The sequence below is a fragment of the Eretmochelys imbricata genome, chromosome 1, assembly GCF_965152235.1.
Source record: "Eretmochelys imbricata isolate rEreImb1 chromosome 1, rEreImb1.hap1, whole genome shotgun sequence".
NCBI lineage: Eukaryota > Metazoa > Chordata > Testudines > Cheloniidae > Eretmochelys > Eretmochelys imbricata.
Window position 1 is genome coordinate 334,021,321 of NC_135572.1, and position 23,913 is coordinate 334,045,233.

A 23,913-nucleotide genomic window follows, 5' to 3' on the forward strand; every position below is an offset into this window, starting at 1 on the left:
AAAGCCACCAAGTATCTCAGCTGGAAAGGAGAGCTAGATAAAGCAAATGGTCTCCTGATGAAAGGAAAAGGGCTTGCAGAAGGTTGGGTTTGTGTGTGAAACCCTATCTTGAACTGATTTATTGTATTTGCTGAATAAACTGTACCCTGAAGGAAGAGCTTGAAAAGACTGTGACCTTCCTGGGATGTGGAAACAGGCCAGCAGCCTACATAGACTTTAACAACAAAACAAACAAACCAACCAACCAAAAAAACCCCAACAAATTAGCACTCACTATTATGCCCTAAATCACAAATTTTTAATTATCTGAGTGGGATTCTGACCAAATTATTCATCTCAAAGATGTATACTAAACCCCTTGGGTGAGGTCATGTACATGTAAGTGGTCTATCAGTTAACAGACTGGTAGAGTGGTTAGAAACTGTTAAACATTCACAAGTGTTCAGGCTAGAAAACATTGTCCCAAATCCCAATCTTCCAATGGGTTAAAAGTTTTTCTACTATTAGAAAATAGTACTAGATTTTCTCACCTACACTAAAAAAAATTTAAGCCACATTTAAGAGTCTCAGTTCTGGTTTTGGGTCAGACAACTTGCATATCTAGAACTAGATCACTTGAGAATTAACACTCGATTACTATACAGCCTTAAACTACCCCATTCTATCAGCAGATGGCCCTAGTGAAGTTAATTAAATTAATTAAATAAATAATGCTGAAAAAGAAAAAAACCAACGTACCACAAGGCTGTTAAAGTTATCAGTGAAGATTTCCATAAACTCAGTTTTATGGGCTTATGGCTCAAGTTATCTACACTCTGAATCGTGGTTAAAAAGTTTTAGCTAAAGACCATTATTTTCTTCTAAGGGGTCTGAAAAGGGGGGTTAAGCGGACCGTTTCTTTCCATGATTGTTTTGACTATTCATTATAAAAAGTTAATCCGAGTGGTTCTCACCCTTAACACCAAAAATAAAGTTTATATGAAAGCTGGGAGCGCAACAGGTTTTTTTAAATCGTGGATGTCAAAAAAACTGACACTCATTAAGACAGATTTTCAAAGGAGCCTAGGTTAATTAGAATCTCAACTCTTTTAGGCTCCTTTGAAAGTGCCAGCCTAACGTTTTTAAGGTCATTTACCATAGCCTTATAAACTCAAAAGCAGCATTTACTTATTAAAAATGGGGGGGGGGGGAATTATTTGAAAACCACTTGTTCCTAAAAAGAAAAGGAGTACTTGTGGCACCTTAGAGACTAACCAATTTATTTGAGCATAAGCTTTCGTGAGCTACAGCTCACTTAGCTCACGAAAGCTTATGCTCAAATAAATTGGTTAGTCTCTAAGGTGCCACAAGTACTCCTTTTCTTTTTGCGAATACAGACTAACACGGCTGTTACTCTGACACTTGTTCCTAGTGTGCCTCAGCAGCTTTGCAAATTTTCTGAAAAAAACAAGTTATTATACTATGTACAACAATTTGACAGGTTTTTGCACTACAATTCATATGAACATTGTTTGGCTAAAATTCAACCCAGATAAGAAAATATGATGTAGAACAATGTATTGTATTTCACACAAAATGTATTGTAATACTTTAGTTAAAGAATACAAGACAGCTTCATGGGCAAAACTAGGTAGAGAATATTGCCTGATCTTTGGCAATTGCTTACTGATTTCTGACATGGTTTGCAAGGTAGGTCTACTACTTTTTATCATGACCTGCACCTGGAAGACCAGATTTCCACAGTAGTTATGAAGGAGTTTAAAATTTTTTTAAAAAAGTAATATAAAACATCATAAAGTTCCCTTTTCTTCTAGATGTAGAACTTGCTACAGTGACCCACGTATTGTGATCATTAGACTAAACTATGGTAAAGCCTTTTATTTGGGGTTAACTCTGAAAGCCATCTACAGACCGTAGAACGAGGCAGCATGATTTCCCAGACACTTGACCATGAATACTCAACATTGATGCTTGGAACTACACTGACTTCCTGTAAGTCAGCAAGAGCATTTCACTTAATAAGGCCACTCTATTCAAGGCAATGTCTATTGCTCTCTGTCCCTTCACAGCAAGAAAAATTAGGCTAGAGTCTTACTATCCCAAGATCCTTTTCCACTAAAGGCACACACTTTAAAAATTCTCTTCTCCTGAATATTCACTTTCAGTCCATCTGGTGTTCTTCACATCAAACTGAAAACTGCTTTTATATGCTGTACAATGTCTATATTGTACTCTCGCTATTAAAGTATGTTGTCTTGTATTTACACAATTTTGTGCGTCAGATTTTGTAGAGGCACCCAGAGGAACTCAGGTACATACCCATAGCACAGATAATGCCTTCTGTTACATAGATCTTTTATTAGTATGGCCTAATGAGGCAGCACCTTTATAGTTCCTAACTAATTCTGAGTACAGGAAGACATGCAGTTTATTTCACCATCAACTGTGATTTTCCCCCCAAAATTGTAACATTTAATAGGTTCAAAGTGAATAGTATAATAATTATATTCAAATTTATGCATACTGTTCTAGTAACTAACTACAACAGTGTTCTCTTTACAGGCCTCAACCCTCTATTTGGAAGGGTAGAAGAAAGGATGATTAAATTTCCAGGTCTCCTTTTTCAATGAAGATTATTCTCCTACACAGTCAAGTTTGCCACCCCCCATTTTCCCCCATGCTTTGGCATCTTAGGAAGCAGAAACGGGCCTACAGGGAACTGGTTTGCCTCCTTTCAGGCCCAAGGTATATTCAATAAGGATCTATCATTGTTATTGATACAATCAATGTCCAAAGTGTCAGTTTCTAGAAAAAAGCTGTGTTTGAAAAACAGAAGGTGGTTATGTCAATCTAACATTTCCCAGTGGTCCTTATTACAATACTAGAATAGTCAATAGTTAAACCCGTTCTTGTATACCATCTATCATGTATTCTGTTTTCCCCCTTGATTTTAAGTTGACATAATACAAATTAGTTATGATCAAGGAAAACTAAATAAAACTGTTTGCTATTTCTATATATTCCACAGCTTCTTCTCTCTTGGCTACTCATTTTCCATCTGATGAACCCTATTTAAGAGCTCAGCAATTGCAAGTAAGAGCTTATCAGTTTCTACATTTGCCTCCTTCAATAAGGGACATACGTACTGCCCTTATAGGATGGAAATCCACTAGAAGATGTTACCTGCCTCATGCTTCTAAGCAGTCCTCTTCGGTGATGGGGAGGACTGTTCCTACATTTTATTTTAAAAATAGAACTTTTCTGTGCATGATCCTGGACAAATCCACAAACTAAATGAGTTCTGAAGTTCAAATTCAAGAATGGAAATTTTAAGTTATTCCAGATGCCCCACAAAGCACCCAGCAACTCAGAGTTTAAAATCTTGCCCCTGACCCCCAGAAGCCTTTGCAGCCATGATAGCAGTTAAGTTCTTCAACATTACAACCAATGAACACATGCGGTCTCATCAGCCTAACTAATAACAGACACCTAATGCCCCTAGAGTGTGCAGGACACAAACACAAAAAACAAAAATGAAAACACATACATGCAGCTGTTTTCTTTGGCTCTTTACTTTTTCAAAACCAGGAAAACCTAGCACTCCTTTTCTAGGCTTTGGCTGTTGGAAGCATCTCAGTTTTGAACTCTAGCTGAAGCAAGTCTTGGATTCTCTGTTGTCACTAAAACATCAGTGTAGAATCCTTGGTTTTCCTGACATAAATAGTGGCATGTCAACCAGCCTACAATACTGACTGCATAAGCTTGTGCATCTCTTGCCACTTATTCTCTTCACATGGTCTTAAGTATAAAAGGATAGATTATGCAACATAAGGAGATACCCTTCAAGAAAGGCACACTAACAGATGTCTTCTTAAGCCCAGTCTCTAAAAGCTTTCCAGGTGAAAACTAGGAAACTCATTTCACTCTTCATAGAAATTAAGACCAAACACTCATGTTTTAGGGAAAATTCCCCACCCTGACTCAACAGGTTTTAATGTTAAAGGCTGCATGCAAGCCATTTTTCAAGTTTACAATGTCCAATTCATCTATCTTGATGAAACCTACCCCACTGCCTTTACTTAATATCTTATTACTTTGGAAGTTCTTCAGGAGATCTGAAGCGTGAAAGAAAATATGTAAAAACAAATTGTCTATTTTTCCAACACCTAAACCATGCAAATACGTTCTTAAACTGTCCAAAACCATGAAAGCTGTATCGTTTCAACAGGACAAAATTAAAACTGTATGTGTAGGAGGGTGGGGGCAAGACGCCTAAGGAAAAAGATTAAGAACATTTAATTATATTCATTGTGACTGTCAGTCTATTGGCAAGTTTCAAAATGCAAGTTCTTTCAAAAGACTAGAAAGAAACAAGTTATAAGTCCAAAATTTGACTTTCCTACTGGATTCTAAATATAATTTACATATGACCTAATATTTTTCAAAAATAGGTGACTTAAGTTCGGCTCTGAAATAAACAGTCTGATGATCAAAAATGCTGAGTAACTAGCATCTCCCATTGACTTATTTGTTAAAAATAATCATCGCTAAGATTTATAAGCACATATATTATACTGTGCATTACAGAGACCCTCTCTCTATATAAAGGCAAGATTTTATTTTTTTGGGTTACTTCCCTCACCCCCTGCCAAAGTCAAAACCCACTGCATTGCTACATACTCTGCTAATGCAAAGAAAAAAGAGGAAACACAAAAATTAACAAATGCTATTCTTAGACATGCTGAGATCATTTGGATGGTGCTGATACTACTACTTTGTGTAAATGAAAAAAAAAAATCAGTCACTTGTACTCCATGAAAAATATTTTGTACTATATTTCATCCCAAAAGAATCCACAAACATCATGGATATGCAGCTACCTTTGGTGTGGAGAGTGGCAACCATGCTCAGCACACCATACAACGACAGGGACATATTTTTAATCAGATTGGCAAGAATACAACAAGTTAGATGTCTTCAAGTCAGCAGGGCCTGATGAAATACACCCTAGAATACTCAAGGAGCTGACTGTGAAGATATCTGAGCCATTAGCGATTATCTTCAAAAAGTCATGGAAGATGCGAGAGATTCCAGACGACTGGAAAAGGGGCAAATATAGTGGCAATCTATAAAAAGGGAAATAAGGGCAACCCAGGGAATTACAGACCGATCAGCTTAACTTCAGTACCCGGAAAGAGAATAGAGCAAATAATTAAGCAATCAATTTGCAGGCACCTAGAAGGTAAGGTAATAAAGTGACAGTCAGCATGAATTTGTCAAGAACAAATCCTGTCAAAAATCAACCTAATAACTTTCTTTGATAGGGTAACAAGCCTTTTAGATAGGGAGAGAAGTGGCAGATGTGATATATCTTGAATTTAGTAAGGCTTTTGATACTGTCTCCCATGACCGTCTCAAACAAACTAGGGAAATACAACCTAGAAGGAGCTACTATGAGGCGGACACATAACTACATGGAAAAATGCTCCAAGAGAGTAGTTATCAGTTGTTCACAGTCAAGCTGGAAGAGTATATCAAGAGGGGTCCAACAAGGATCAGTTCTAGGTCTGGTTCCGCTCAATATCTTCATCAATGATTTAGATAATGGCATAGAGAGTACACTTCTAAAGTTTGCAGACAATATCAAGCTGGGAGGGATTGCAAGTGCTTTTGAGGATAGGATTATAATTCAAAGTGATCTGGACAAACTGAAGAAATGGTCTGAAGTAAATAGGATGAAATTCAATAAGGTCAAATGCGAAGTACTCTACTTAGGCAGGAACAATCAGCTGCACACATACAAAATGGAAAATGACTGCCTAGGAAGCACTGTAGAAAGGGATCTGGAGGGTCATAGTGGATCACAGGCTAAATATGAGTCAACAGTGTTACACTGTTGCAAAAAAGGCAAACATCATTCTGGGATGTATTTGCAGAAGTGTTGTAAGCAAACATGAGAAGTAATTCTTCCACTCTGCTCCACGCTGATTAGTCCTTAACTGAAGTAGTGTGTCCAGTTCTGGGCGCCACATTTCAGGAAAGATGTGGACCAATCGGAAAAAGTCCAGAGGAGAGCAACAAAAATGATTAAAGGTCAAGAAAACATGACCTATGAGGGAAGATTGAAAAAACTGGGTTTGTTTAGTATGGAGAAGAAAAGACTAAAAAGGGACATGGTAACTTTTTTCAAATACATAAAAGGTTGTTACAAAGAGGAAAAAAAAAATTTGTCTCTTAACTTCTGAGGATAAGACAAGAAGCAATGGGCTTAAATTGCAGCAAGGGCAGTTTAGGTTGGACATAAGGAAAAACTTCCTATCAAGGTGGTTAAGCCATGGAATAACTTGCCTAGGGAGGTTGCGGAATCTCCATCATTGGAAATTTTTAAGAGCAGGTTAGACAAACACATGTCAGGGATAGTCAAGATAAGGGATCTCAAACTGGGGGTCAGGACCCTTCAGGGGGTTGCAAGCTGTCAGCCTCCACCACAAACTCCGTTTTGCCTCCAGCATTTATAATGGTGTTAAATATATTAAAACGTGTTTTTAATTTATAAAGGGGGTTGCACTCAGAGGCTTGCTATGTGAATGGGGTCACCAGTACAAAAGTGTGAGAACCACTGCTCTAGATAATATTTAGTCCTGCCATCAGTGCAGGGGACTGGCCTAGATGACCTCTTGAGGTCCCTTCCAATCCTACCATTCTATAAATCATAGGACTCCTCTTAAGAGGAGTGCCATGAGGTCTTTGATGTCTACAAAAGACAGACTGCGCCAGACTTTAAGTATCATCTGATTGACACCGAACAAAGCAAATGGAGTTTTGACTATTTTATCTACCTCAAAAGACGAAGAGCTGAGCTGAACCTGTGATTCCTAGGAGTCTGTCTAGTTATTCCACACATACACCTAAACCTTTAAGCTACCCACTTCAGCTATAAAAAGCAAAAACAATGGATTACCAAATAGAAAGACTAAAATATTGGGAGAGAAATAAATGTAACCAGATGCATAAAAAAATTAAAAATATAAACTACGCAAATTTATTTTTTAAAACACCCTTCCGGATGATCAGTATTTCATGTACGTCATTCCATGCACCAAAGGAGATATCTGTGACTCTAAATACAACCAAACAGGTTTTGATGCGTACTTTAAGGAAGCCAAAATGATCAACACGAGAAAAAATTTTAACGCAGTAAAGTATATTTTATTTAAAAACTATCCCCTTTGATAAACTGAACTGCTGACAAATACTGCTTCGTTCTTTTAAAAAAAAAAAAGAGCGAGAGAGAGAGAGTACTGACGTGAAGAAAAAATAAAGCTACAGAAGATGAATTAAAATAGTATTAAAAATTCAAACTATTAAGTAAAACATATTGGAAGTCTGCTTAGCTCTATTCAAAAATGCCCATCACAAAAAGAAAAAATAACTAAGTTAGCAGTTATGTTAAAAATACTTACTCTGAGCCTGCAGCCATTTCCAAATGAGAAGTTTCTGCTGTGTCAACCCCAAACGGGATCACTATGCTCATGACGTTCGTTTCTGATAAATTCGATTACTACGGAGTCCTGTGCATTGGTATCCAAAACACTGGGGCATGCCAGCCACAGTGCTCATTGCAAACATCTAAGTGCATCCACAAACCCTGTTTAAAAATAAGAAAAACATTGAAAACAAATCATTTTAAACCGGCAGTTCCATGCTGCGTTTTAAAATGGCACCCTGTGCTAAGACATCTTACAATAATTTCAGTTTGTTATCAGCATGAAGACAAAAAAAATAGTCAGATTATGGCAAACATTATAAACCTTTAAAATTTGCTTTAGTTTAGTATATTACCCTACCAGCATCGGCTTTTTTTAAAAAAAATAAATAAATACCTAAAAATCTTCAGTAGGACAGCTCTCATAGAACTTAAAATACTTCTGAAGGAAGCTTTCTTCCCATACTTTCAATCAAAAAATCTGAGCCAAAAATCTAAAGATGAACATAGACAGTATAGGATCAAACCACAAAGTTTTAGAATTCAAAAGTAAAGGACTGCATACAAAACAGAGTATATAAATGAACAAAAAACATTCACCACTCTGTTTGAATAACTATTTTGTTGAAAATAAAATCATAATGTTCATATATACAATTAGATGTAACACCACAAACACTCAAAATTCTCACTTCAGTCATGATTGGCCATTATTAGAATGGACTGAATAAACCACCAGATAACCTAATATGGCCACAATTCTCATTTTACCCACTCAACTTTCAGCAAATAACATTCTTCTTCCTTCGTTTGGTTATTATGTGGTGGATAACTGATAGGTATCCTAACTCTTTCTTCCAAATTCTACGTGATAATTTAAAACTCAGAGAGATCCTTAAAAACAGGACAATGTTATTTTTAATTTTTTTCATTGAAGAGCTTTCACATAGTCTGATTATAGACAAAATTATATAACATTTCTGATGGAATAATAAAATGTCAACATGTATTAAAATGACTGCTGGACCTTTAGGCTCAATGTTACTACTGTACTCTTGGTTTATTAGCAAATAATGCAAAACTGAAAAAGTGAAGCCACTCAATTTAATGCATTTTAATGAGGAAGAAGGGGGGTGAAGTAACTCATGCATGCTTAAGGAACAAAGATCAGTTTCTCCAGGTGATGAGTTAGACAACAGTTTATGACTATTTAACAAAATGTCTCCTTGTTATTCAAGAACAACTCTGAATATTATATATTGTACAAATCTTCCAATGGGTTCTGATTAACATAAGTTTGCTATATTTTACTCTGGCAAGCACTGAAGAGTCAAAATGGCTAACAAGAGAGAGTGAGAATCTATTTTGACTCATACATAAATCAACAAAGTCCCACCTCCCTGACACTGTGCTTCCAACCTTCTCTTCTTCCCCTTTGCAGAGGTGTCACAAAAGTACAGAATATGAGCACAAGGAGGGGTGAACAGAATTATATTACTGTACTGTTCCTACTCCACAGAACTATAGTAGTAAGTTAACGTGTACTGAGTCAGCAGTAACTTACCCAGCAGTGATTAGCCAAGTGAGGTAAGATCTCAACCCCAAACTGATGGCACTTCTCCATTTGTCAGTCTTTATTTTTAGGGATATACTTCAGCACAGCTATCCATGTCTTCCTTACTTCCACATTGAATTACTGCAATGCACTTGTAGACCAGCCTCAAACATTCGACTGTGCAGAATGCAGATTGCTGAGCAGTGCTTCTTGGATGAAGCATACAATTCCTGTGCCCAGTAAACTACATTTGCTTCCAGTTTGTTTAAGGGTGCAGTTTTAGCTGTTGGTTTTGACCCATAAAGTCATAAAGGTTTTGGGCTCTGGCTATTTTAAAACCACTTTTCTCCGCATTGGATACCACAACAGTTAAGATCAACTGCAGTATTTAATATAACTGCCCTTTGATTTGAAGGGAGCATACGAGTGACCAGGCATTTTCAACAGCATCCTAGCTTTAGAACAGAAATCTTAATTTATTGACAAGGATGGTTTCCAAAGAATTTCCCTGAGGTGGATTGTGAAGGACTTCACACTGATGTTGATCTAATTAGAAGATTTTGTATTTTTAAAAGTGTACATGCTTAGAACATTAGAAAGACACATTTAATAAACTATAAAAAAGTCTAGAGTAGATCATATTAAACTTCCTTATGAGATGACTAAGGCCTCTGGATATTTCACCATTCCCAACTCTCTTGTTCTTGTTGGAGTAGAAGATGTCTTTTTTAGCCCATTAGACAAATTACCAAATATACTAACTGCAGAGAAGTCAGGTCACCTACCTCCTGAAGATAATTCCTACTATTTACAGAAGTATGGTAGTTTATGTTTTGTCAGATGCCATGGACACCACACTATTTTACATAGAGACATCTTAGGAACAGTACGAATTTTTACTTTATTACAATCAATTTATTGCTCTTGAGAGACCAAGAAATGAAGTCCTCTAAGCCAAAGAAAAAGTACATCAAACTTTACGGTGATGGATGCACTGCAAATACATAAGATAGACAAATAAGGGGCAGCAGCAGCACAAATTCTCACACTATCCTACTTTTAGGCTACAACATTAAACTGGAAGGACCACCTCTACAACTGAGTGAAGTTCAATTTCCACTTACTTATCTCCCTTCTGAGACTCTCAAAAAAGGGTGCCAATTCATACCAAACTGGACTGAGACAACGATCCGCTCATTTAAACTAGACAGTCATCAAATGGTAACAACATTGGGTTGGGTCTCTGCCAATCTCAGCTTGATCTAAACTAGCAGCTACAAAATGAAAGGCTGCACGTTACCTATGCACTGAACCAGTCAGCCCCCAGGCAGTGATGCTGATAAATTAACGCCAGAATGTAACTAGGAAAACCTATTCTGAAAAACGGTTTGGGATGGAGAGGTTCAATGGTAACATTTTAGAGTTATTATAGTCTGGATGTGACTTTGCCTTGCCTGTCATTTTCAGTGGTGTTGAGCCAGGCAGTCAAAAATTAAACTGTAAAGATTTGGAAAGCCACACATCAGCAGAGGCTGAAACAAAAGAGGAGGTGCAAGGGATGTGGAGAAGAACTATGCCACCTGTCTCATGTGCTATCACGTCTATTTTCTTGCACAAAGCAACTAAGATTATCCAACAATAAGCTCATTGTGTACACAAGATATTTGGATTGGACTAAGTGACCTATGTCTGGACAATGATTATAAGAAGAAGTATAAGATGTGGCTGGCAAAACTGAGCCTTAAGAAAATAAAAACTACTAATCAGAAAACGTTCAATAAAGCAGGGAGAGAACAGATTAGTTTTCTGAAGGCGTACAAACCTACAGGATTTATTGCCAATGTGTGTCCCAAAGTCAGAAATGTGATTACTAGCATGTTAGTGTCTAATGACCTAGACTGATTTTTGCTGTGATTATGGTATTAATTCAAGAGGTGCCCGAACAGTACAGAAAAGTTATTGGAAGGGCTGCAGAGGGAATATTCAGTACTGATGTAAACAGAAAAGGCAGTGGCACCATTAAAGTTCAAAATTGTTGTAACGGGGGAAAAAAAATAGGTCAGGAGACATCACACACACACACACACACACACACCATTTAGATGTAGGTCTTTCAGTGGCAGACTAGTCATTTAAATTCTTGGCCCAGTTTCAACCACTTTGAATAAAACCAGAAAAATGATGAACTTCAATAAATTTCACTGATTATATTACAGCCAAAGAACTTTCCCTTTAAGAGGAAGACAGATCTACTTATCCACTTTGTATAACTGATCTAAAACTCTTATGTTGTACTTTCCACAAAAAGATTTTTCAAGACCCCTTCATTATTTATCACCACCATCTTAAAATTACAGGACATAGCAACCTTCCTTACCTCAGCAAAGAAAGCTGTAGTAGTATTTGAGGGTGGTATGCCCTTAAACTACTCCACCAGGAGCTGAATGCACTGCCTTTGCAACACCTACATATCCCCAGCTAGCTCAGGACCAAAACCTGTGTTGCTTGTGAACAATACTCAAGAAATTCTTCATGTTGTACCAGCCACAGATTGACATTTCTGCCCTTACTCCCATAGATTCATTCTGCATTGTTTTTAAAAAAAAAAGTGTGGAGATGGTGTGATGCTATGTCCTTATATTACTGATGGAATGAAGTGATAGCAAAAAGTAATTTGAACCCTCTTCCCCCACTCTCTTTTAACCTGGCACTACTGTAAGTGCTTGAGGCAGCAAGCAAATTGGTCATATCTTCTGAAATTGCATTAACTTTTCTTTTAAAAATTACCACTGTCATTGCTTTGATGGGACTTTGGCTGAGTGGGGGCTGCAGGCCTACTTTTTCAGTTGGGTTAATAGCTTTTTCTTCCTCTCATGTTCGTCTCAGGACCATTAAAAAAGGCATGTTCCTGCCCCTCAGAAGGCGAGTGGTGGGTGGAACATCTATGGGGTAGTAAGTCTGAGATACCAGATTTTCTTTTTGGGGGTGGGTGGAAGGAGGGCACTTTCTGGTTTGTGTTCTTATGGCATTTCAATAATGTTCCTTAATTTCCCTCCCACCAACCATCTTTCAGGTGTCCAATGCATGGGTAATGCATCTCAGTCATCTTAGATTTTCAATGTAAGGTTTTTTTAAATGGTAATGAAGTTAGTGTTCTAACTTTACTTAGATTTTGTTGTATAGTAGCAGAAGACAGGTTCCTATTGATGTCCGTTTTGATGTTCACTAGATTTGTATTGTTACTCTTTTTCTAATAAAAATTAAAATATTTTTATTTCATTGTGTCCTTTATTATGCATGGTGTTTCAAAAGCAGAGCTGAAGTCAAGGAGAACCTGCTATACTGGTGAGACTGCAACCTGTGAGGTTTCCAATTTACACTAGCAATTTATCTCTGTAGGACGTACCAGTACGAGTGGTGTAAAAACTTGCTCAAGTTAGTGCACTCTATATGTTGCAATACCTGGACTCTCATTTGCGTATGAGAATATAAGGCTTTTTAGAAATGACGGTGACAAGTGTTGGTAGTACCAGTGATTTTTATTTTTTTTTTTGGCGTAGTGTATAGAGACCTTAAAAGGAAATAAACAGTACAGTCATCTCACACACATGACTGTAACTGAAAAAATTAACGAAGTCTATTTTTACATTTGACTTAGTGCATTTAACAGCACTTTGGATAGGCCGTTTCACAGTTTCCCCTGGCCCCCAACATAATCAAACTTCAGAGGGGGAAATACCTCGTTGTACACTCAAAGGAACATCAACTTTAATCCATTTTTTTAATGGATAATAATAATTTGAGGTTTTGAGGTATTTCCTACCTATTTATAGATGACGTAAGGCACTCAATTCTAAATAAGAGTTTTCACAGAAGGAAGTTGCACTGATTTAGCTATATCAGTTTCTAAATCACTATAATTTTCTCATGTAAGCAAGTCCTTAAAAATAGGAATGTTAAGTCTTCTCCTTCCATGTTTTTTTGTTGGAGGACTCTGAATGACATAGATATACACTGGGAACTTTTTCAACTCTCTCTCTTCATAGATTTTAAGGCCAGAAGGGATTACTACATGATTCAACCTGACCTCGCATACAACGTAGGCCATCAAATTTCAACCATTTACTCTCACGTTGAGCCCAATAACTTGTGTCTGACTAAAACATATCTTCCAGAAAGACATCCGGTCTTGATCTGAAGGCTTTAAGAGATGGAGAAACCACCACTTCCCTTAGCAGTTTGTTCCATTAGTTAATCACCTTCACTCTTAAAAAAATGTGAGTTATTTTGATTTGCCCAGTTTTAACTTCCAGCTATTGATTCTTCTAGTACTTAAAGGAGCTGTAATACTTAGCCCTTAAAAAGAGTTTCTGCATCATGTGTCTTAAATAGAAGTTTACAGCTTTAAATAGCCTGAATAAAATTAATGTTTCACATCTTTAGCATATCATAAAATTTATAGTTCTCTATCCAACCATAGTTTTCAAGAATAGTTTGCAAGACCTGAATATCTAATGTAAAAATGAAGCAGAAACAGAAAAGCTTTCAAACCTTCTGCTTATTCATACATCATAAAGAAGAGGGGAAAAGCCAAATTATTTTCTCTTTTGCAGGTCATTTTTAAATAGCAAGTTGGTAACACTTTCATTTGCCTTGTAGAAGACTGGACTTCCGACCATACACTGGGCTTCTAAAACACAGAGCTATAAAGACTTGAGTTGGAGAACAACATGGTTGGCCTTGGGCTGGAAGAAACTCCATTCTTGGCAAACTTAATTGAAATCACATGTAACTATTACCAGACTGTTTGTAAATCACCACAAACAGATACTGTGATTATGTAACTCATGTCCAAAAAAACTGAGGATATTTTGCCACAATAAAAAAAAAAAAATTTATGACTTGCACATGCTATGTTCCAAATGGTGAAACTACATGTAGTAAAAAAGGTCACATTAAAAGGTTTTAAAAGGTTGTGACCAGATGCTTAACATAATTAATATTAACAAGAGGGAAGGAACACACAACTTAATATAGCAAGAACAGGCTAGACAACATTTAGATAACTTAGATGTATACAAGTCAGCAGGAACTGACAAAATTCACCCTTGGATACTTAAGGAACTCACTGAAGCAATCTTGGAACTATGAGTGATTATCTTCAAGAACTCATGGAGGACCAGACAGGAGACGGGCAAACTTAGCATCAGTCCTTAAAAAGGAGAACAAAAAGGACCTGGGGAACCACGGACCTGTCAGCCTAACTTTGATTCCTGGAAAAATACTGGAACAAATTATCAATAAATTTGTAAGCCCCTAAAGGATACCAGAGTGATAAGTAATAGCCAACAAGGATGTGTCAACAACAAATCACGCCAACCCAACCTTACCGCTTTTTTGAAAGGGTTTCTAGTCTAGTGGATGAAGAGGGAATCAGTAGATGTGATATATCTTGATTTCAGTAAGCCGTTTAACACAATCCTACATGACGTGCTCAGAAACAAAGTAGGGAAATGTCACCTAGCTGAAATTATTATAACGTGCATGCACAAGTGGTTGAAAACCACACTCAAAGAGTTATAATCAGTGATTTGCTGTTAAACTGGAGGGACGTATCTAGGGAGTCCTGCAGGGTCTATCCTGGGTCTGGTACTATTCAATAGTTTCATTAATCACCTGGAGAACACAGTGGAGAGCATGCTTATAAAATCTGTGCATGACACCAAGATGGGAGGAGTTGCTAGTACCTTGGAAGACAGGATTAGAATTCAAAACAACCTTGACAAATTGAAAACTGGTCAGAAATCAACAAGATGAAATTCAATAAAGAGCAAAGCAATAAACTGCAAAGCACTACATTTAGGAATGAAAAAAATCAAAAGCATAACTACAAATAGGGGAATGACTAGCTAGGTGACAGTACTACTGAAAATGATCTGGGGGTTATAGTGGATCAAAAATTGAAAACAATTCAACAATTTGATGTAACGGTGAAAAAAGCTAATATTCTGGGGTGTATTAACAGCAGTGTAGCATGGAAGACACAGGAGATAACTTGTCCCACTCTACTCAGCACTTGTGAGTCATCATCTGGAGTAATATATCAAGTTTTGGACGCCATACTTTAAGAACAAGGGTAGACAAACTGGAGAAAGTCCACAGGAGAGCAATAAAAATGATAAAAGGATTAGAAAACCTGACCTATGAGGAAAAGCTAAAAAAACAGGGTATGTTTAGTCTTAAGGAAAAACAAAGACTGAGGGAGGTACGGGTGAACCTGGTAACAGACTTCAAATATACTAAGGGCTGTTATAAAGATGATGGTAATCAAACTGTTCTCCAGGTCCACTGAAAGTAAGAGAGGAAGTAATGGAGTTAGTCTGCAGTAAGGGAGATTTACGTTAGCTATTAGGAAAAACTTTCCAAATATAAGGATAGTTAAGTACTGGAGTAGGCTTCCAAGGGAGGTTGTGGAATCCCCATCACTGGAGGTTTTTCAGAATAGGCTAGACCAAGGGTCTCAAAGTCCCGGTCCGCAGGCCATCTACAGCCTGAAAACCTCCCCACTGCAGCCCGCTGAGGAGAGACCCATGCAGCCATGTTGCCAGCTCTGTCTGCTGCAGGCAACGCCCCCCACAACTCCCACTGGCTGGGGGAGAGGAACAGAGATATCATCGCTAGTTGCCGGGCAGAGGCAGCATCATTAGTTGCTGGGCACAGTCAGCCATGGAGGCAATGTCACTTTTTCCCCACAATAAATATAAATAAGTCAAAATACCGAACACAACTATCTGATGGACACCTTGCTGCAATCCTGAAGGTTTCAACTGCTCAGTCACTGAGGCCAAACATCAGCAAGCTGACAGAACGGAAGCGTTGCCAGGTGTCTGGCAAACACTAAAAACTCTCTGGTAGGCGAAGAATTGTATAAAGTTGTATGACAGCTTTATTATTTCTAAGAAATTCTAAATAAAAAAATATAAAGGTTTTCTTTTCTGAACACCATCTTCAGTGACATTATTGGCCCGCTAAGAGGATCTGTGGACTGGCACTGGCCCTCAGGTAAATTGAGTTTGAGACCCCTGGGCTAGACTAACACTTTTCCGAGATGGTCTAGGTATATACTTGGCCCTACTTCAGTGTGCAGGGATGGACAGGATGAACTCTCGAAGTCCCTTTCAGACCCATATTTCTATGATTCTATAACTGATAAATCCACAGCTTGAAGAATAAAATCTAACTTGCATCCAACAAGCAAATGAAGCAGATAGAAAGATAGGCAAGAGCTTCTAATTTTGATACAGCCTAACAACAAATAAAAAAAAACCACCTTCTCCAAATTAAAGTGTCTATAAAATACAGCAAAAAGAGGACCATTATATTTTAAATGTTTTAAAACTTGGGGATCCAGTCATATTAAGACTGTCTGCAGTTCACATTGTATATGTAAACGGAATCACAATACACTATCACTGGAAGGTATTCCCTGAGCAATACAGAATGAAAATCTGGGGGGAGGGAAAAAATGTCATATTTCTAATTGCAGATTTGAGAAAGGGAAGGGAAAAGGTATGGGCTGCAAGTAGAAAATTCACTAGTTCTTATACATAAGCAACAATACAATTTTGCTTCCCTAATTTAAGTCCTGGCATCAATACCATCTGAACAGGAATCTACTCATACTTGGTAGGCTGAATAGACATTTTACGTCTTTCCAGCTCAGAATAATATTTGTTCCTAAAATTTTGTTATGCTACATTATGCATTTTGTGATTACTGTGGAAAAGCAAATTGTTTATGGAATGTTTGAATGTATTATACTTCTTTCTCTGTACATGTGCTCAGAAGAAATTAACATGTACAACTAAAACCATGGGTAAAACTACTGCCAAAGTAATGTTAATTTTAAGGTAACCAGAGTGGTAATTTCCTGGAGGTAGTCTATTTGTATAATTGTCAAGGAGCACAAACAAAAAAGGACATGTACTCATTTTTAGGGAATGTGAACAAATCAAAAGAAATAAGGCGAATTTCACTGGAAAAGATGTGTATTTCTTTCCATGTTATCCAGTCCCTACTCCCACTCCTGAGCATGGGCGAACAAGCTTCCAAGGCAGAAAGTTACTTCCCCCACCCTCAATTTATTTATAATATTTTCTATAGGTTGGTATGAAATTTAGCAAAAAAGAAATCCATTCTACACTAAATGTTAGTGCTGGTGTTCAGCATAACACAACTTAGCCAAAAGCCACAAATCATTTAAAAAAAACTGAAAGAAGACCCAACCCTGCCTTATATTAACATCCGAAAGTGAGGAGAGGGAGCAGGCACCTGCACAAAGGGAAAAGAAACCATCCTTTAAGCACAAATATTTAAAAATTCTCTCTTTGGGTAAACTTTTTAAACATACAAGAACATAGATAATGAACATTTTCCTATTTTTCCTCCACATTAAGCATTTTAATATATAGTTTTGTATTCATTAGCAAAAACAATTTTTATCATGGCCTCCTTCAATGTCATAGTAGTGGCAGCACCAGCATATTATAAACTCTCATTCCCGACCCTTAAAATATTTTGTTAAGTATAAAAAAAAACCTATGCTAAAGGAAAAACTTAATTAGAAGCAATTTTAGGTGTGGCTACACTACAGCATTTATCATTGTCCAGAATATAATATTAGGAATATGTTTTCCATAAACACTAGTCTGGTTATTTGGAATATTAATATAGAGATTAGATCACGTGTAGAATATTCCAATGATATGTAGAACAATTAAGCGAGGTACCCTGAACGAACATTTATGTTGGATGTTACTAAGGAAGTACACTACCTTTGGCCAGATCTCGAAGGAAGCCCTCCTGCCCTCAAACAGTAAGGATTCTGTTAAGAGTTTATAAGGGGACATTCAACTCCCAGGTGCTACAATATCCTTTACCATAGCCAAGTCCCAACAGTGCAAATTTAGAGACTACTGCTAGTCCAGACTTAGACCCCAACTGGCTCTCTTGGGTAGCCCACGATGGTAACCTAAGAAACTGACTAGCACCCATCATTCCAAATTTCTGAGGCTAAGGAGAACAAAGGATGAATAAAAAAAGGAGGAACAGAAAATAAGGGATAGAAGGAGGAAAAGATAAAGGAGCCAGGACACCCCAGAATGAGGAATTTCACAGGAGAAAAACAAAACTAAACCAAAACCCCTCCATATGCAGCAGAATAAATAAAAATTATGTTCAATACTAGCAAAGTCAAACTGCCCCAGAAAAAAGCTGCTCTTCTTGGTTTCCCCTTTAACTGAGTCCCTATATTCAGAAACTACTTCACCACTGTTTACATGGAGGTTCGAAGATGCAAAAGCAACATTATCAGTAGGTGTAATATTAACAATACTAAACTCCACACTTAAGATGAGTTTCCATCAGGCTTGGAAAAACCACCGATCCACTAGCAGCAGGCAGTAATAAATCTGGAATGGAGGACCAGCAAGCCACAATTTCAATGCTACCTTCAGAGAATTTAAGACTCTTGTGCAAGGGAAAACTAACAATAAGGTCTCCATCTCTCAAATGTCCAATCTGAAAATGGTCTCTGGAGCTCTCAAAGAGCTCCAGCTCATTACATAGATTACGCCAACCCTAAATAGTTGAGAAAAGAAAGACTCTTGTATAAATGCCATCCAGAAGTAATTTTGTCTATTAACTTAAGTCCTGACACAAAAGGAAGCTACTCTCCACTGGGCCTCACCCTACTGGTGAAGGGATGGAGAGTGCTCCAAAGGCCCCACTGGCTTCCTTCTAGAAGGGATCAGAGTGGTAGAAGGAGATCAGTGTCCCCCTTTTCCCAGATACTTCTGTAAGTCCACTAGAGAACCTTCAGGGCTTCCCCTTTTCTCTCCTTCTATCTGAGTGAAAGTGAGAGAACATGGAGGCTAGGAAGAGAAAAGATACAAGAGGAAGAGAGTGAATGGTAGCAAGGAAATAAAAATTAATGTGGATTTTGGAATTAATGTGAGATAAATGAGAGAGAATCAATTATTAAAAGGGTAAACAGACTGAGAAATGAGACAGAGCTCTGACAGTCACTTATTCTACATAAACAAAAAAGGGGGGAGGAGACAGGGAACATGATGCTCAAATACCTAGTGTCTGCTGCTGTAACTACTAAAGCCACACAAAATGGGGAAAAAATAATTTGCTGCCTGTCTTGAGGGAGGAGAAAAATGCTACTTAGATGAGGGCCTATCTATATCCATGTCACACCAGACATTTAGAAAGAGTCAAGAACCAAGATGGTAAAATGGGGGGAAACCAACGAGCATGGTGGAAAAGTTTATTCTTTTAGCATGGACATAGCAAAATTTTGTTCTTTATCAGTTTACAGGAAATACTGGTTGGTTTGTATTAAACAGTGACTGTCACCTCATTCACAATAATTCTGTATCATAACTATTACTGTTACATGCAAAATGCTTTAAGACAAGACCTCATAGGACACATCAAGCTAACAAAATTAGTAAAAGAGTGACACAGTAGAACAAAACTTGTTTTCCTAAATCGTTCTTCCTACCAGTTGTTTCCTTCCAAACATATGATCTGACATACTTATTGAGCAGTAGATTACAGTGGGATATTTTAAAGATGTTAATAAAACTATTCTCTATGAAAGTGTACTACAGAGTCAAAGCTTCCATAGATCTCGAAGTTCATTACCATATAACACCATCAAAATTCACAAAGAGCATTTCAAATAAGTAGAGTATTTCTGCATTTATGTGTAATCAATATTCAATAAGCACATCTCATCTAGTGGGGTGGCAAGCTATGGATTTATTTTCTTTGATGTGTGACAGTTTACTTATCACTGGTTCATCCACTGAAAATTCTTGATTATAACAAATCTTTCAAGAAACATATTCCGAATCTGAGTTCTGAATGCGGTATTTAAATCAGGGGTGGGTTGTTTTGCATTTTTTTATTATAGGCAGAAGTAAGTAATAAACTTTAACCATGTATTTCCTATAACTGAGACAAAAGCATACCAAATGTTTTACTGCCTTCACCAGATACAATTACAACTCTCAGCTGATAAATAGCATGGAAAAAACTCTCAGGTATCGAGAGATTCTGGTGTAGTTTTTGTTCCACTTGGTATTACAAATTTGTAATACACAGAGGATAAATTATTTCATTTGAGTCAAAGACTGACCTTTCAGCTAAACTCTATTTTATTCTAATTTTTTTCCACTGATATAGGATTCCCACACATGTAGTTTTCACCCCACTTCCATATGTTGCATTTGGTCTGAATAGATGCTGGATTAGAGCTTCCACTTGTGTCTTGGGAAAACCTGCAGGAATTGGAAGACGGTTTGATCTCCTTACGTTTTAGTCTGGGAATCCAAACCCAGGAAGACTGGAAGTTTTAAACCTTAAAATAAATCGGAATTTTTAATTTTTCCTCAGTGTTGGCAGTTTCCTCTCTATAAATACAAAAAATACTGTTTTATATAAATACTGTTTTTGTATAAATACAAAAAAACCAATCTGGGCTAGATTTCTTGGTTATAATATCATTATACATATTGTTACATGTTTTAATCCCAAGAGTTCTTTCAGCCACGTTCAAGAAAGTCACAGCACACAGAATTTAAGCATTTTCAATCCCCTTCAAACTACAGTTCCCATTTTCAAGACATTGCACTGATCACTAACATTTTCAGTTGCAATGTCCATCCAAAACTAAATTACTCAATTTGCAATTATGTTATATTTAGGGACTCTAATTTCTATTTATTTTGGTAGCTTGGTGCTTTCTCTTCTTAGGAAGAAAAGTTAATTTTTATAGGGTTTTTTTGTTTGTTTGTTTTTCAAATTGTGACAGCATAATTCTGAGCTGACATCTGTTGTAGAATGTTAAAACCATCATGGGCTAATGCATTTCCAAATGACACAGGCAGGAGTTGCGACTTTTGACCACTCGGTATCTTTGTTGGATGCAAACACAAACATGCAGAAAACTTCCTAAGTAGCTGTTGTGCTTGACTTGGAAGTGAATGAGAGCAAACAGCAGGGACAGGAAGTGAATGACTTAAAAAAAAAAATCCCTTGAGGGAGGAAACATTTCCAGTTTCTATTTTTAATTTTTTTTTAATTTGCATAATTATTAAAAATGTCAGAAGTGGGGTTTTATCAGTTTGCTTAAAGTTTATACTTAAAATTGAACCACCCCAACTAGATAACTGATCCTCAATTCAAAATAAATATATCTACTGTGAAAAATATTTTCACACCATTTAAAGAGTCTCTCAAACCAACTCTTAAGACATGATCAGCTGTCTAGGCAAAGAATACCAATTGCCTGATGTAACAGACAGATGGCTCTTAACATGGCCCTATTATAACCACACCTACTAGTTGAGGAGTAATCTTCCACTGACTAGTGAAGACATAATGAAAGTTAACAAAATTGTCAATTACATCCAGCATAATATTTCTAAAACTTGTTAAGTTAGAAAATTTTAAGGAAAAAAAAGTTAATATGTTGGAACACCTTACAAACTTGAGCTATTTAAAATATTCCTAGTCCTTTGAATAAAGGGATCCAAGGCATTGATATTTTGGCAGTGAGGCTTAATTAAAGAAAGAGAAACAGTAAAGTAACCAGATATCTGACAAATAATAAGTTATCATTTAGTAGAATAAACTGCAGTCTCTACTTAAGGCTCACAGTGATCCTTAAAATGTATTATATAATAGTAAAAGTTCATCTTTATGGACAGTTCTATAAATTTATCTGAGTAATTGTCTACCAGCACAACAATCTTTATGAAATTTGAAAGAAAAATCTCAGTGATCTCACAAATTTCTAGTGGCTAATATACAAAAGTCCAGCAGCATTTACATATACGTTTTTTAGAAACTGTTGCTATACTCCATTTTAACAAGACTACAAAGACAGCATTAGCAGAGTTTCATCTTGGGAAATTACAGCAAAATTACAATTTCTTCCTTTGTAGTATGAAGAGGGTCCAAAATCTTGTGCAAGAGACAATTAAATGTTATTTTAGGAGGCAGGATTAACTTTTGTTTAAATTTTTAGTTTGTGTCTGATAAGAATAGAAACAAAATAATACATAAATAATTGTAATTAGAGAGAAACCTGCTTCTCAGTGAAGTTAAAGTTTTAGCTTTCAAACTATGGAAAACATAAATACAGATTCTTAAGAGATGTATTCAGAATTCAACTGAAGGCCACATAGGTAGGACATCCCTATAAAACTGAAGATATACTTTCAATCCTAATATCAATTCTGACTTACTGTATCTGTATCGTAGTTTGTTTAAATGCACTACCTGTTCCTGGGTCACAGTCCCAACGGAATTTGCTTTTGAGAGATTTATAAACAAATATAAATAAATGTGTTGATGTCACAGAAATCAGGAATCCAGCATATCCTCGTGGCCTGCGTCGCTTCCCGCAGCTCCCATTGACCGGGAATGGTGAACCGTGGCCACTGGAAGCTGCGAGTGGCCGTGCCTGCGGACAGTCAATGTAAACAAACTGTCTCGCTGTCTGCCAGGGGATTACCCTAATGGGCCGCGTGTGGCCCATGGACCACAGGTTGCCCACCACTGCTTTATGCTCTTCAATTAATCCTACTGAAGTCATATTAGACAAAGTTAAGCATGTGCTTAAGTCCTTGGGGACTGGGGCTCTAAGGATAATCCTGCAGACCTTTAAGGAATCTAAAATTTTGAAATCAATTTCTATATTCTTGCTGTTCCTCAAAGTCCCAACTAAAAACAATGTACCTTTTAATAAAAAAAATTGCCAGTAAGATTCCAATGAAAGTTTAGTTTAACAAATAAGAGGCTATCAAAGTACTTAATAAACATCAATCAATCCTCAACAAAATATTAAACCAATTATACTCACAGGAAAACTAAACCACAGAAATCTAATCCAGAGAAATAATCTGAGTCCTAGTACTCTCATGCAAATATGCTAAAAAAGTATTTACCATCCCCAATATTTTTCTCTGGTTTCAGAGTAACAGCCGTGTTAGTCTGTCTTCGCAAAAAGAAAAGGAGTACTTGTGGCACCTTAGAGACTAACCAATTTATGTGAGCATGAGCTTTCGTGAGCTACAGCTCACTTCATCGGATGCATACCGTGGTATCCTAAGGTATTTCCCAGATCACTAAAGTCATTCCAAATGCAGATGACCAAAAATATATAGATGGTTTTAGTACTTGGAGTCCAGATTACTGAGGGACTACCCAGATATTAAGTCTGACATTTGGAAACACATTGGTACATTGGACCTTAAAACAGAGTGTCAGAAATGTTGAGATTTCAAACTAAGTCTCATGGACAATTTTTTAAATTTAAAATTTGCTGGATTTATTTATAGATTTTACTGTGTTAATCATCCTCATAATAAATATCCAAGCTCCTCAAAAACATCAATGAATTTAGCCTTAAAGCACCTTGTGAGGTAAAGTATTACCAACCCCATTTTACAGATGGAGAAACAGAAAAAGGTAAAGTGACTCACACAAGGTCACCAAGGAAGACCTTCTGATTCCCAAGGAAGTCTAGTGGTAAAGATGTTACTTAGACAACAGACAATTTTCATATCACCTTTAAGGTATAGGATATTGTTTGTTTTAAACCAAGTGTTGCAGCGTATACTTCAGATTCTGCTTTTGTGACCCCAGTCATATTGAAATTACCACCTAAAGGGGCAAGATATACCCCTTTGCTTCTTGATATTTGCACACAAATCCTATTAGCATTAGAAACGTAGACAACAGAATCAAAAACAGAAACCTATGGAAATTACCAGAATTCTAATCAAGAATACCC

The 23,913-nt window shown here is 36.9% G+C and overlaps 1 protein-coding gene across 3 annotated transcripts in view; it reads right to left on the reverse strand.

The window, feature by feature from the left end:
- Positions 1 to 23,913, reverse strand: part of KMT2E (lysine methyltransferase 2E (inactive)) — a 120,056-nt gene that overhangs the window by 93,207 nt on the left and 2,936 nt on the right. For all 3 annotated transcript variants that reach the window (XM_077835665.1, XM_077835683.1, XM_077835674.1), the window contains exon 2: positions 7,464 to 7,648. In XM_077835665.1, coding sequence (XP_077691791.1) covers positions 7,464 to 7,534 — 71 coding nt within the window. In that variant the 5' untranslated portion in view covers positions 7,535 to 7,648. The remainder of the gene's footprint in view (positions 1 to 7,463; positions 7,649 to 23,913) is intronic.